Below are 15513 nucleotides of genomic sequence, written 5' to 3' on the forward strand. Positions count from 1 at the left end.
CATGACCCAGGGCGGGTAAAACTGCCTCATGTTGTGTACTACTGAATAATTCTGATTGCGAATGATTGTAAATGACTGCTGATGTGGGTTTGTCTATATGGGACAGAGTGATGACAAAGCTTGCCTTGCCAGTGACCCGAAGCCTTATATTAGCTTACTGACTCAACACTTCAGATGGAAATGGAGGCTTCAAACCCCAGCAAGTCACATAACAACTGAGATGAGACGAAGAATTTTTGTTCACAAATATGAATGTGTTTACTAAAACATCTTTTTTTTTTCATTAAGCTGTTTCCCACTTCTTACAGGGTGTAAATAGAAATAATAGAGTGTATCTATACTGACCATTCTACTTTAAAAATGATAGGGTCTCATAATAAAAGCCAACTGTACATTTTTGAACGGCTCACATGTTTGTTTTTGTAACAATGACGGACACAGCATGAGGACAGACGTGATACAAGTGTCAGTTTAATCAAGGAAATAGTTTAAAGATACAATAAGGAACACGTCTTCAGAGTAACTCTGAAACGTGTCCCCAAAGCACCATGGGAAATTGAAATGTTACAGAGAGAAATCAGGAGTTAAGCACAATACAAAACCACATCTGAACATTGGTGAATAATCCATCCCTCGATCTTTATACAGCACTGAAGAGTGATATCTGTAAAAATGTACCTGAGGTAAGACAAAAACGAGAAAACTGAAGTTAAATCACAGGCGTGTATTTAAAGAAAAAGTCTGGCATTTTCCCACATTTTTCTTATTATCAGCAAATACCATTAGAAGACCAAAATCAGCAATCTGTTGGCCCTTTTCTCAGTATTTGGTAGCTTATTTGTGCATACTGAAGATGATCACTTTTTGTTTTATTTTGTTTAATTTAATTTATTTTAATTTAATTTAATTTTGGTTGTTATTTTATTTTATACATTTTGTTTTAATTTTTAAAACAGGTTACAATAATACAATTTTATATTTTAAAAAGTGCAGTAACAGTTTATTTGGATAGTCCACCTACACTTAATTTATTGAGTATTTTGTAATATTTCCACAATTTTACTGTTTTGCTCTGTCTGTAGATATTTATCTAAAGAGTATATGTGACAATTCACTACAAATTTTTAAACTTAAATTGTTCACATATACTCGATAGATAATTTTTTAAACATCTACAAAATAAAGCAAAGTAGCTGAATTGTTGAATCTCAGCTAATATGCTATTGAAATGTTACAAATACTCGACAAACTCTCTGTAGGCAGACTATCCAAATAAAATGTTATCTAAAAGAGACAAAGTAATTTCCCCAAACAGCTGGGCACTGTAGTTTTAAGCAAACGTTACTCAAACAGGAGTAAACAGTGCATTTGTTGGGGACTATTTTCGGCTGCGGATGAATACACATTTGATACATATTGAACCACTGAGTGTTTAGAGCAGCAGGACAACGTAAAGTGCCCATGTTCTTTGTATTAAAGTAACATGTAGCATTTCTGTAACAGTTGGCTCACTGATGTGCTTTCCAATAGTTTGGGGGAAAAGTAAAAATAAATACTAAAATAAAGTAATATCATAACTCAGACTTTGGCTGCACTTGTTGGTGGGGTTATTGAAAGGTCCAGTGTGTAGGATTTAGGGGCATTTATTGGTAGAAATGGTATATAATATTCATAACTATGTTCTTATTAGTTTATAATCACCTGAAATCAACTGTCTGCCATTTTGCTCTACAGTAGCCCAGAATGGACAAATAAAACACTGGCTTTAGAGAGGGCAATTCACTTTTTTGTGTTTTTTGGGGGTTTTTTTCATTTTCATGACAGCCACCGTAGTTCTCCTACACACTTGGCACACAGGGAGAAGTTTCAGTTCTGCAAACCCACCGCCAGAAGCCATTAAATCCCACACACTGGACCTTTAATTGTCGGTTTTGGTCTTTTCATGGGATTTGACATGTAGATTATCACCAGCCTTATCCTAAAATAAAGAGACTGACTGAGAGGTCTCTGCTCACTGTAAAATATCAGGAGAAGCAGGCAGCATTTCAGAGGAGAACACAATGTTTTGGAACAGCGTTGGATACAACCTCCTTAGCAACGCTGCGTCTCCCTCTCCATGTCTAATTATTGCATTGAATTTATGCCATTTCATTGCAAATGGAACAATCCATTGAGAACGCAGCAAACTAAAGCCCGCAGTGTGAGACCGCTTCAACACAGACAATGGAGAGTGGAGTGAATGAAAGCTCGTTGAGCATATCAAACAAACATTTTAATCAAATCACATAAGTCAAACTGTTTTGTTTGTATTCTGGTAACAGAATGTTTTTGAGTTCACCCTGTGGTTTTATACGTGTAGCTGGAGGGAACCACCTCTGTGGATATAGTAACAGACCACACACTCTGACGATAGGGGGGATTTAGGTGTAGATAAAGTTTTAGGAGAAGGCCTTGGGGACAGTGGGGGAGAAGAAGGTTCAGATGCATTTGCTCATGCAGAGCAGCAGCTCCAGGCGCAGAGCGATGCGTGTGTGCCATCCGAGGGGGAGGATGCGGATGTAGCGTGCAACGATGGGGGGCCGTAGGAGGTTCTGCACAGACGAGGAGCGGTCAGAGTTTCCATAAAACACCTGAGAGAGGGAGAGGAGCAAAAGGTCAGGATGGGTTCATTCAGATTTACAATAATACTGACTGAAACTGTTTTGTAATTAAAGTTACTATGGTTACTGCTAATAATATCAATAATTATTATAGCATATGGCTGCAGCAAACAATTATTTTCAAGACTTAAAAGATTGTTTGATTATGGAAATTGTTGGTGGCTAATTTCTTGTAAATCGACTCATTAAACTGCACAAGAGAGTAGAGATGAGATGATGCAATATTTCCTCAAGCTTCACATTTTGTTTGTGTCACATATATTCCACAGTTCAACTGACCCTGTTGTTTCCAGTCTGGTCTTTGTAATAGATCCAGTTGAGTTTTTCGTCTGTGCGGTACTGAACGCTGTACTTGGTGATCCACTCCTCAGCGTCACAGCGGCCCTGGGTGAGGATCCCTGACACCACCGTCACCTCCCTCAGGTCGATCTGCACCCACTGACTGCTGTCCTGGAACTTAGACAGCCAGGCACACCTGCAGGAGAAACACAAACACCGGATGTGATGCAGCAGTTAAACATGGACACATGGTCCAGTTTGACCTGCTGATGTTTTCTCAGAGCAGATAGAGATGCATCATTACAGCTGGTTACAGACCTTTTACAGGTGTTATCAATAACATTAACAATGGCTCTGTTCTTTTCAACTGTACCAGTGAGCCATGACAATGTGACAGAGAGCTGGCATGCACAATATCAGGGCTAAGGGACTAAATGAAATTCGATAATCGTTAGTTTTATCATATACTCCTGTGCTTTTCTTACGGTCATATGTCAAAATGTCTTCTGTGAAAAAGACCCGTTGCTTTGTTTATGATACCGAAACTGAACTTTTCAGAAAATATCTGATCAAAGAATTCCTAAATTGTTGATCAGTGTAAAGAGTTTGACTTCTTGGGTATAAAATAATACGCATCTTTTGCATCGTTGAGCCCACAGAACAAGAGCCCTAGAGACTTCCACCAGCCGAGTGGATAACTTCCAGCGTAGAGTTGACCTCCGCTAACTTGAATGGAGATAAAATATTTAATTTTGTGGCTCTTCTAGACTTTCAAAACGTTATCGAACCTAATTGATCAAATCCAGATAGTCAGGGGCGTGGTCATAGCCCATTCTGGCTGTCATATGAAGGCAAAATCTGGCCAGAATCAGGCCAAGTCTGTTATATAAATTTTGGGTATTTTTTAAAACTGAAGGCTACATTTTAGTCAGTGCTCAAAAAGCATTGTTCCAAAAAATACCATTTTTAAATATTTAGGGTGAGAGCTGTTGCACCCGGCTCTCGCCATGAGGCTAATATTGGAAGAGAAAGAAAGAAAGAAAGAAAGAAAGAAAGAAAGAAAGACTGTCTTTTATACAGAAAAAGATAGGTAAATAAAGTAACTACATTACCGAGGTGAGCTCGGTTGCACCTGTAACCACACCCAATAGTGATGTTGTGGCTTCTTGAAGCACACCTGTACATCACAGAAGATAGGTGAGAAGTGAAACCACTGATGGTCAGCAAACACGTGATTGTCAGGGGTGTTGAATGTCTTTGTATGAAGCTGTATATAACATTTAAAGCATACTGTATCTGCGATTCAGTATATAACATTGGATTGTCTGCACACGGCACTCAACATGGAGGTGGCTGAGCTAGCAGCTAGCGGTGCTAACAGCCTGTACAACAGCAACCATGCTGACAGAGCTAATGGCAGGGGCGAAAATCCCATTTCATAGTTGGGGGGGACAATAAACAGTAAAATTTTAGAGAATAATTCCAGGGGGGGACAAGGAAAAAAAGTTGTAGTCTGTCTTTTATACAGCATCTTTTACCACAATTTGACGCTTTAATCTTCTCTCCATCTCTCCAACAGGCAGAGTCAATGTCTATACTAACTAAACTAAAACTAAAACTAAACATTTCTTGCAATTAAAGTGGTAAAGTGGTTTATAAACAGTGTGCTGTGAGATCTGCCGCTGCGCACCTCACAACCATGCGTAATAGTCGCGCGTAATGACCGCTCCTCGTCTGCACGTCTTTGATGTTTGTCTCACTGACAGGAGGAGAGCCTACAGACAGGTACCCATACGAGCCGCTCCGCCACAACCGTGCATAATAGTCACGCGTCATGACCGCTCCTTGTCAATTAGACTGCACNTATACCACTACTAGGAATGGGAGGGGACTAAATCTTTTAAGATTTAAATAGCACATTATTGTGCGATTATAATGAGCACCGCTTACATTGTGCTTTTAATAAAAACTACTGCATTGTTCAAAAATTATTAATTGTGTCTCAAATGATTCTAGGGGGGGATAGTTTTACTGAAGGGGGAGTCATGTCCCCCCTGTCCCCCCCAGGATTTCCGCCCCTGGCTAATGGTGTTAACACTGGGGAGGGGGGTGACCGAAGGCTGGGCTATTGGCGGCAACCACTGTGTGCGCAAAGTGCAGAACAGCGGCAGACAGTTAGCTAGTGGGATACACACACAGGGACTCACATGCAAGAACATGCACACGGGGTCTACTGAAACACACAACAGAGGGGCTTAGATTACAGCACACACAGAGGTAGCATGGCTTCATTCTCTGCCCAGGACGCCATTACTCTATCTTTACACACCAAATAGTGCTTTGCCTTTATATTATTGTTCTGAATGTCGTACACAGATCCTTTAAAATTGGAGCTGAGAAAAACAATGTAAAAACAGATCAGAGCCTTCAACACTGAGTTTACCAGCTCCTCAGAGTCTGCAGTTTTATTTAGCAAATCTATTCTTGCATCGCTTGTCTTATTTATATCTTAATGTTTTAAAGCAAGAGCATATGGGCATGTCGACCTTAGCAAATACACTTTACATAATGAGAAATGGGTTACATCTTTCTCTTTGACTGCGTTTTTGACTGCTGTTAGACAGACACCACAGATGGCACACACCCAGACATTTGTTTATTAGGGTTAGAACAGTCGACAACAGTCTGGCAAAAATTTAAGCATTTATTGCTGGAGATTAAAAATATATGCAGCTTTATAACTGCAATTATTTTGTTTAAAATCTGTTTGTTTTTTGCGAACAGAAAGGTCTATGTGTTGGGCTGCACCTACCCGAAGCCTTGGCTGTTGAGCCGAGCCTTGCTCGGGAGCCACGAGGAGAACCAGCCGGTGTACTGGTCCTGGTTGGAGCAGGTGATTTGGTCTGGACTCACCGATCCGGCCTCGAAGCCCAGAGGCTTGTGGTACGGACACTCTGCAGGAGTATCAGAGACAGAGTTATAAAACAGAGGTTTTAATTTAAATCTCTTTTGTTAATGTGACTGTTTTTAAAGGCCCCCTGGTCACACGGATTTCAAGGTCACCACCCTAACAGAGAAGTCCACAAACATGTCTGCCAACAGCTGAGCAATAAAAACACTGAAATGTGACCAGCGATATAACCTTTTCTAGGTGCTTAATTCTCCATCTCTTCATCCTTTCTCTCCCTCTCCATCCTCACACCCTCCTGCTCCCAAAGCCCCCGCTGTTAGCAGACCCAGTGTGACCCATATCCCATCCTAAAAGCCTGCAGTTTAATTCTCCACAGTGAGAGATCAGCGATGTCCATTAGGGCGGCAGGCGGACAGATGGCCATGTTCTACTCTCCACAGCTTTGTTGCTCCCATATTTTGATCTGTCAATCTGCCCTCTCACTTCCACTAAAAAACACATGAGCACAAGTCCTTTGTTGACTTAGTAAATGCACATTATAAAAACATAAACCGGGGAGACGAGAGAGCTGCACACAAGTTTTTTTTATCCTAAAGACTCAGATATAACATCAGCTGAGGATATGTGGAGCAAACCTGCTGCGCTTTTGTTTACTACTGGCTGAAGCATATCTGGCACAGGGTCACATCCTGTCTAATCCCAGTATTACAACGCATACAGCAGTGGCAGCAACGCCTGTGTGAGTCAGGAGATAAGTGTTTACATAACAGTAATGCGAGTGACTCTATAGTCCTCCCTAATGTATTTCAAGAGTAGAATAAAAATATTCAGATGGCTGCATTAATGGTAAACCCCGAGAGGTGAGACACAGTGAAACTGAGGTGAAAGAAAGTCTGAGGCCGCTCAGGAAAGTCTGTCTCACTCATCATTTATCATCACCAGGTCCATGTCGTGGTAATTACTGGTTTCTGTGATTGTGCAATCGCCACAGTCTATTACGAGCCCTGTAATCTGAGCATCATGTTCTGAGATAATGAATATCTGCTGAACTTCTTTCTCCTCTCCGTCACCCGTTGCCATGTGATTTGTGGCTCAGCTGACTCACATTGATTCAACGAGGAAAACCCTTTCACTGTTCACTGTACATCAGCTTTGTTTTTCTCTTCTCTTCAAGTCTGATCTTTATGTCTCAGGCCCAGTGAGGCTGCCATCAGTCATGTTTGTTTGTGTGTTGCTTTGCAGAGAGATCTCAAAAACTTTCAGAGATTTGGCACAAAGTTTAACCCCAGTCCTTAAAGTGATTTGGGAAAAATGGAGATTTCCATCTGCAGATGAATGTGACAGGAAATGATCAAAAGCTCCACACCAGCTACTAATGGATTATTTTGACAAGTGCTACGTCCAAGTACAAGAATTAACGAAAACAATCTGCCACATGTGTCCCATGATTGTCTTTATTGTGTGAGCTCTGATGCAGATGCAGACCACATTTTCTATTACTGACACATAAATTTAGAGGATGCAGTGTTTCTGTTTCTTTTCATGGCTCCATCTGCATCATCTTCTCTGACGATGTCCAGTGGAGCATGTCAACCCTGTGGCGTCAAATCTGGAGTCTAATGCACTCATGCATGTACATGTACATACAGAGATTCCCCTTCTCTCCATCACACAAGAAATCTCTCCATCCATCTACATTATAAAGCTTAAATAGTCTGTCATATAGTCAGCTCATTTAAATATTTTTTTCAAGAAAAATGCAACAAATTTGGTGGTTTCAGCCTCTCATTTACTTTGTGTTATATTATAGTACAATGACTTTTTTTGAAATTCATAAACAAAACTAATTAAAAAAATTAATCCATGAATGGACTACATTTTTGGCGGATTACAGGAGCTGTTTGTGATATTCAGAGCATATCTATGATTTAGATTCTGAGCCAGGATTGCCTGCACACGGCTCTCAACATGGAGGTGGCTGTGCCAACATGATCTCTTCCCCACTCATCATATTTTCCTGCTTAGGCAGAAGCCTCTGGAGTTATTCAAATGATGCAGGGAGTAGCCTTTTGCGTTCTTGACGCGGAAGGGGTCAGCAGTACGAAGGGGTCGATGGTTAGGTTTAGGCAACAAAACTGCTTGGTAATGGTTAGGAAAAGTTTGTGGATGTCGCTACAAAACACCTGACTTTGAGTGGCACAAATGCTGCAATGCTGTTGTTTGTTGATTTCGAACACCTGTCTCCTAGGTCAAAGTCCAGTGTTTGCTGGACCTATCCACATCCCCTCTTGCACGCCCTGAGTGGGTTTTCACTATCTTTCGCTAAACTATATCTGTTGCTCTGAGAGTCAAAATAATGATGTGTTGGTGGGAGGCTCAATACGACATCTCACACAGATGCAAAAGAGTGCCCCTGGTGCCACTATATTGACACTGAGGACACCACCAAAGCAGTGTCCTTGACATTCTGGGAGTGAGACAAGGCTGGCCGAGCCGGTGTGAGCAGCTAATGGTACAAACAGCATGAGCAGTGCTAACAACAGCAACAGTGCTGACAGAGCTAACAGTGTAAACATGGGGGGAACCAGAGGGTGGGTGTTACACTTCCACATTAACATCGTTCCACCACTGTGGGTCAGGTCGGCATTCGCAGTAACCACTGTATGAGCACAGTGCAGGGCAGCAGCAATTGGCTAACCAGTAGGATATGCATACAGGGACTCACATGCACATGCTGCTAAACTGTCAACCACAACAAAGAACAGATAAGCTTGGATTACAACACACACACACACACACACACACACACACACACACACAGGTAGCGTGACTTCATTCTCTGCTCAGGACACCACTACTCCACTATATCTTAACATAGCACAGAGTGGTTTGCTGCCATATTAATGCACTGGATGTCACATACAGCTCACATAATTAAAGTAATAAATAGTTGCAGTCATACTGCCTTGTACACTAGATTGCCAGCAGGTTGAACAGTCGCACATGGAGCATATGATTTTCATCCTCGTCCACTCTCAGTCAGCTGAGGTTGGCATGTTAATTAACTGAATCCAACACTGCCATCACACTTTAGCCCTGGTCACAAGTACTATTATTAGTTTAATGAGTCCATTTGATCATCTAATCAACTAGTGTATCAAAGAGTGGTCTCAATTAGAAAATGAGCAAATCTGTGCTCAGTGTGAAGTAAAGTGCACATGTGATGCGAAATCCATCATGAATGGACAACATGTCAGTTTGAGATTAAAGTGCACTGAATTAAAACCATTCATTTTTTCCCCACTAATGAATGGGTGTATTTTTAAGTAAGTCACGGGTTACTGGCACAAATAACTGTGTTTTTTTATTTATTTTTTCAGAGGGAGGACTGTATTTGATGGTTCCTACCTGGCATGCAGTCTGTCCCTCGCACCATGGAATAGCCGGTCCCAATGGTGGAAGACTCAGTCGGGGTTGCTCCTTCTTCACAGTCACATTTGCAAGACCTGCTGGTCCACGCCTCAGACACTCCCACCTCATGTAAGCACACAGAAACAACATTGAAGGATGCAATCCAAAACAGTGTCTAAAATACTAAAAATACGAATCCCATTATTTTAACAGTACAGCTGTTTTGCAAACGAAAATGTAAAAAGAAGTTTCATGGATGATTGAAGAGGCTGAACCCTCTAGTATTGTTTTTTTCCAGTGAATCATTTGACATTGACCAATGTCAACTGGAGAAAGATTGCTTAACATCAAGCTGAAATGTCTCTGGTGTGGCTGATCTAAATGTGTTTTATTTTTAAATCTGTGGACTTCATATTATGCAAACACTGCTGATTTTAACTCTCTAAAAGTTCATTAATCTCTGACATTTTTTCTGAGGTTTCTTCTTACCTCCTGAGCGTGACTGCTGATGAACACTGTTCAGTCAGATGGAAAGAAAACACAGAGGAGGGGGGAAAAGACACGGTATTCACCCACATTAGCAAATAAAATCTGTGCATCAATCTGTCAATTTACCACAATAAGATAGGTAAAACAAACAAACAAACAAACAAACAAACACAATACATAGAGAATCAAGTATGATGTAACCAAAGAAAAATCCTGGATGTCTTCACAACTCAACGGCAGCACAAAGTGAAAAGAGTGTTAAGACAGAAATCGTACCGTTAGCTCCCAGAAGGAGCAGGGCCAGCAGGAAACGCTGTGTGTAGAGACTCATCTTCCAACCTGCTCCAAACCAGACGACACCGACTGTAGACTGAGCAACCACCCCAGCAGCAATAGACAGGCTGGATTACAATAATCTCCACGGGACACTAATGGCCTTACCTAATGCCATCCTTATCTGACAAAGCCCCTCCTACAGCTGTTCACCCACCACCATCAACACCATCAACGACCACCACACAGTGTGAAGAGCACTGCACAGCCGCAGGGGTCAAGTCAAAAATCCTGCGGAAAAAAACAAAGCCAGAGAGGTCAATCGGATATATGACATGATTTGGGTTGCGTGTGTGTGTGTGTGTGTGTGTGTGTGCAAGAGAGTGGGAGAGAGAGGTCTGCAGGGTGGTGACGGCTAATGCTGGGCCTTGTGATCCATATGATTGACCAGAAGGTCGACTTTTCTGTGACAGTACAGCTCTCCTTGTATTTGCTGCATCTAAAAAAAGAAAGAAAGAAAGACAGAAATATGAAATAAAGGAGATGAAAATGTTCAGTTGAGCCGAACTGATAAAGCAGCTGATATTAGCTTTATGAAGATATAAAGGTATATGTTGGATGATACACGGTAACAAAAAATTACTTCCTAAAAACACGTACATCTGCAGTAATTTAGAAACACTGACAATGTTATTTAAAAAGCTGATACACTGTAATTGGTTGATTCTTTTTTTAATCTTCAAACCATAGTTTATTCAGGGAAAATTAACTGAGCATTAAACCCTTTTAAAGCAATGCCCTGTGTTCACATTCAGTGAGCTAGAAGGCTACACATACATGATGGTAATCACAATAAAATGATGAAAAAGTCCATAAAAACAAATAACTAGCAGCAACATCTATCAAGAATTAAAACAGCAATAAAAAACAGTAAAAGGATGAAAAATTAAATAATGAAAACAAAATCTGCTATAAATGAAGGATACATAACAACAATAAAAACAATAAAAAAAATGATCATATCCGTCAATTTACCAAAGCAGGAACACTGTAAAATAACCATATCATCTAGCACAGTGGTTCCCAACTGGTGGGTCATGGTCCAAAAGTGGCTCAATCTCACTCATGGACTGCAAGTGACTTGAATGTGACGAGTTTGAAAGTGCTTAAAGAGTCAACACACTTTACTTTGAAGTACAGTGAATTTGCGGCACACAGCTTTTATTTTGAAGTGCCGTCTCCTTTTGTAGAGTGAGTGACTAATGGACAGCTACTTGACAGAGATACAAAACTAGCTCGACAACATGGCAAACACAAGTATGACGCTGAATGTATTAAATTGTGTGGACCTTGAACTAATGACAGAGGAGAAATCCGGACTCTGTGGCTGGACCAGTCGGGAACCACTGATCTAGCATACACTTCAACTGATCTACTGACACATACCTGCCTAAGTTCAATACTTCTTGTAACTTAAATTGGTGTGAAAGGGTCAGTACAGTGTGTGTGAATATCAGTGTCAGGCCCAGTAATCCAGTATTGTTGAAGGATTTAATTATTGGATTGTCACGTTAAGCTCAGATACAATTAAAAATGATAATAAAATGGCTACCCTGGAACACTGGTTCTAGAGTATTAGGCAGAGGTCATCATTTTACTCATTGATAGAAAAGAGGTTCCTTTAGAAAAAGGTTGGGAACCACTGCCCTAGAATAAAATCTGTTTCTACTTGAGTAAATAATCTTTAAAATAAGAGAAGAATCAGAAAAACCTTAAAAAATAAATCCAAAATTTTGCTTCTTTGTGAATTTTCTCTGCTGATAAGAACTGTGATAAGTGAGGAAGGAAAAGCCCAAATGTTGGAAAAAAATGCACCATGATTAGAATAATACATCTTCTATTATCTCAAGAATCAGATCAGGCACGGCATTCAAAAGTTATAGACAAGCTCAGAGCTGTCTCAGGTGAAAGGGTCAGGCTTTTATTATCTGCTGTAGATACTCAGGCCACAGGCGTCTAAACTCACACTGAGGGTTTCAAAGTCTGCTGGCTGAAAGTAATTAATCCTAATTACACAAAGCTGTTTTCAATTTGTGTTCATTAAGACAGCCTTTTCCTTCCTCACTCTCATCTCGCCTGCTCTTGTGCCTGGTGTTCTCCTGAAAAAGCTGCTGTAAACTCATTCTGCGAGTTTGCTATTCATAAAACTGTTGAAGAAAAATGAAGGCTCCTGTCAGAGCAACACGCAGGATTCTTCCACATTCAAAGAAGAGGAATCAAGTTCACTCCGCTCTCATCTACAGAGCTCACAAAGAGGTGAGAATCACAGCAAAAATAGGAACTTGCATGGACATATGGTGTTTGACACTTGACCAAAAATTCTTGTTTGTCTTGAGGTGATTTTTGTTATTTTAAGAGGTAAAAAAAAAACCCATCCTCCAAAATGGACTGTGCAGGTTGCTTTGAATTAAAACAATGAAAACAGTCCTCTGGTGTTTGTGCTACTCAAAACCTCCTGCAACTTTCCCTCTCTCCTGCAGGTCAGTCCAGCTGGGATGAAGAGTCCAGACTTCCTGGCCAGTCGGCAAAGTTTTCCAAGACCGGTCCTGCTCAGGCTGGTGAGCTCAGAGGCTTCCCGGCTGTCAAAAGCCAACAGACTGAAAGTGATCACTCTGCGGGAGATCAGTGCTGCTCTTGCACTCGTACAACGGAGGATTCGTACAAGAGCTGCTGCATGAGGAGTTGGAGATGATTATTTTTATTAACGTTTATCATTAAAGAGTTTATTGTGCTTTTAATCTGTTGCCATTCTAATGCAAGTTTTGTGTGCTGATTCCAAGTAAGAAACAACTAAGTATCCGCCACCAGTAGAAGTTCACAAATGAAATTAAGATTTAAGAGGGGGCAGAGGCAGGTTTTTAGTGTTGGATGCAAATTCCTGATATGGTAGACTTTTTCTTTTCTCCTTACATTTCTCTGATTTGCTGCACTTGAAATGGTCATTTGACCCATGTTTTTTGGCTAAAATGCTTCAACTGGACATGTTTTATCTGGCTATGATTTTTTTTTATTTTTTTTTATTCCCTTTTACACAAATTACAAAAGCAGGGTGTGAGCATGAGCAGATAAGGTAGAGTGTCTACTTGCTTTAAATGTGTGTAGGATTTAGTGGCATCTAGTGGTGAAGTTGTAGATGGCAACTAACTGAAACTTCTCCCATGTGCCACGCGTGTCAGAGAGCTACGGTGACTGACGTGAAAACACGAATGGCCCCATGTAGCGCTAGGGTTGGGTTTGTCTGGTCTGAGCTACTGCAGAATTAAATAGCAGACTCTGTGGGACCCACTGCAAATAAACAGCTCACTATGGTAACATTTTCTTATTTTCAGGTGATTATAGACTAAAAACCATCACGGATATTCTGTTTTTGCCGACAGATGTCTTCTAAATCCTACTTACTGGATATTTAGATATAAATTCAAAGGTTATTTGCTCACATCTGTTCTTACTTGCTAATGTGTTAACCAATCTGTCGCTCTCAAATCACAACTCTAGTCTGTGTCTGCTTCTACAATAATTTTGTTGTAAATTTATAAATTCGTATAGGCTCCATGTTGAGGGGAATATCCAAATCAGGCAAAAAGTCTATGTACTGTAGAAAACAACAGCCAAAACATCTGCAGGATAATGCAAGCCTCATTTTTCAAGTCATATGCTCAGTACTTCTCAAACACATGCATTTTTGCTAAAATATTAAAACATGTCAGTATAAACAATGACATGCATAGCTGAGTAGCGTGCCTTGGCATTTGAAAGCTGCTCAAATAAATGTTCTGATAAAGTGTCATTAAATGCGGCCTCCCATGACTCCAGTTCATTGAGAATGTTAGCATTTTTTGGATTTTCCGTTCACTGTGGAGCAGTGGCGTAAGGAGGTTGTGACGGGCCCCAGTGCACGCTATCATGCATGTATTGTCTTGACACGTATAGAGACTTGACATTAAACAACAACAACATACATGTTACCCAGTAATCATCACTGCATTTTTGACAAAATATCAAAGAAAGGAGGAAATCAATCATTCAACTAAATTGTTTTTATAGTATATTTATAGATTTTATAGCTTATATGGAAATAGCATATCATTTTGCTTTAGATAGTGACTGACTAAAAAAAATAAAGAAAAAGAAAACCCTAATGTAGATGGGTTTGCCTTTTTGAGGATGTGTACAGGAACTTAATAATATTCTTTTTTCATCATTAGCTTTGAGCACATATTTCCAAGCTGGCAATCTGAATTACTTACAAGGGTCTGCTCTCTATACGGCCCCTCCACTCCAGGGGCCCCAGAGAAATCACACTGCCTGCACTGTCTATATTTACGCCCCTGCCATGGAGGTAAGCCAGGAAAAGTTTTCTTCACAAATGCAACATAACGGGTGGTGAGTTACTGATATAAAATCTGTCATTTTACTGTGATGTACCTTTAAAAAAGCTGCTCATACACCTGACTTGTTAGAATTGGCCTGAGGGTGGTGCCAAAGTAAAGGTTGTTTAAATCACAATTAACCAATGAGGACCAGAATAAACTTTCATGGCTGGTAGTTTCCATGATATCCAAAGTGTCAACAGGTCTCCTCCTTGTTAAGCTTAAAATAATTAGCATTTCGGTGGACGCATGGGGCACAGAAGTGATTTGCAGGGGTGAAATGACTCATGTTGACAGTTACCTGGGGAATATTCCGCCGGTATTTAAAGGAGGAGCAGCAGAGGGGGTGGAGCAGCTGGCCCTCCATTCTGTGCTGTGGTTTCTGCCTCCGCCTCCTCGGTGCGCTCTCGTCTCCCCCTGTTGCAGCAGCAGCTCCTGCAGCATCCACAGCTTCTCTGGAAACACTTTTAAAACCTAAACCTTCTGCTGACAGTCATTTAGAGGGCGTGTAGCAGCTGTCTGGCTGCAGCTTCGACGCAAGTTTTTTTTGTGTGTGTGCGCATCAAACGAGTTGCGTGCTCCATTCATCATCGCGCGGGTAACCTACAGGCTGCAGGTAGGACCAGAAACAGTGCTGATGCAGTGATGTTCTTGCACCTGATGCGTAAATAAGCAGCATGTTGGGGGTATGATGCTGTGTGAAAATGCAGCTAAGACAGGGATGCGCAATGAGCAGTATTTTCCTTTTAGTGTCATTCCCTCGTTACTGTTGCATAGGTTTTGTGAGGTTTTCATATTGAAGCCTAATTTTCATTCACATTTTCTGACCATCCGAATAAGCTGGAAGGAAAACAATTGCGCTTTAACCTTATTTTCCTCACTAATATAGATCAATGCAGATATAAAATCAAAACTGATGGACTGATGCATATTCACATGTGATTCAACTCTGACCCCCACAGCACGCACTGGTCAGTGTGTGCTTAACAGAAAACAGGTAAACACTGCAACAGGTGGCCTGGAAAAAAAGACCATTTTCCAGGGGTGCTTATACTCTCTA

General features: G+C 40.8%; 2 protein-coding genes across 2 annotated transcripts; one reads left to right on the forward strand and one right to left on the reverse strand.

The window, feature by feature from the left end:
• Positions 1-455: 455 nt before the first annotated feature.
• On the reverse strand, positions 456-10168 carry rs1a (retinoschisin 1a). Its single transcript, XM_050053540.1, has 6 exons — positions 10027-10168; positions 9751-9776; positions 9259-9385; positions 5752-5893; positions 2940-3135; positions 456-2630 (listed from the first exon to the last, which is right to left on the reverse strand). The coding sequence occupies exons 1-6, from the start codon at positions 10079-10081 to the stop codon at positions 2478-2480; spliced, it is 699 nt and encodes a 232-aa protein (XP_049909497.1). The 5' UTR covers positions 10082-10168; the 3' UTR covers positions 456-2477.
• Positions 10169-12160: 1992 nt separating this feature from the next.
• On the forward strand, positions 12161-12817 carry LOC126395815 (histone H2B.3, sperm-like). Its single transcript, XM_050053551.1, has 2 exons — positions 12161-12339; positions 12564-12817. The coding sequence occupies exons 1-2, from the start codon at positions 12244-12246 to the stop codon at positions 12759-12761; spliced, it is 294 nt and encodes a 97-aa protein (XP_049909508.1). The 5' UTR covers positions 12161-12243; the 3' UTR covers positions 12762-12817.
• Positions 12818-15513: the final 2696 nt, after the last annotated feature.

Source organism: Epinephelus moara, chromosome 1, assembly GCF_006386435.1.
Source record: "Epinephelus moara isolate mb chromosome 1, YSFRI_EMoa_1.0, whole genome shotgun sequence".
NCBI classification, from domain to species: domain Eukaryota; kingdom Metazoa; phylum Chordata; class Actinopteri; order Perciformes; family Serranidae; genus Epinephelus; species Epinephelus moara.

Bases quoted from the DNA above. Each gene is read 5' to 3' on its own strand.
- rs1a (XM_050053540.1), bottom strand. From the start codon at position 10,081: ATGAGTCTCTACACACAGCGTTTCCTGCTGGCCCTGCTCCTTCTGGGA. The intron at 9,386-9,750 runs GTAAGAAGAAAC...TGCTTACATGAG, and splicing joins TCAGCAGTCACGCTCAGGAG to GTGGGAGTGTCTGAGGCGTG. The intron at 2,631-2,939 runs GTCAGTTGAACT...TCCCTCTCTCAG, and splicing joins ACCAGACTGGAAACAACAGG to GTGTTTTATGGAAACTCTGA.
- LOC126395815 (XM_050053551.1), top strand. From the start codon at position 12,244: ATGAAGGCTCCTGTCAGAGCAACACGCAGGATTCTTCCACATTCAAAG. The intron at 12,340-12,563 runs GTGAGAATCACA...TCTCTCCTGCAG, and splicing joins TCTACAGAGCTCACAAAGAG to GTCAGTCCAGCTGGGATGAA.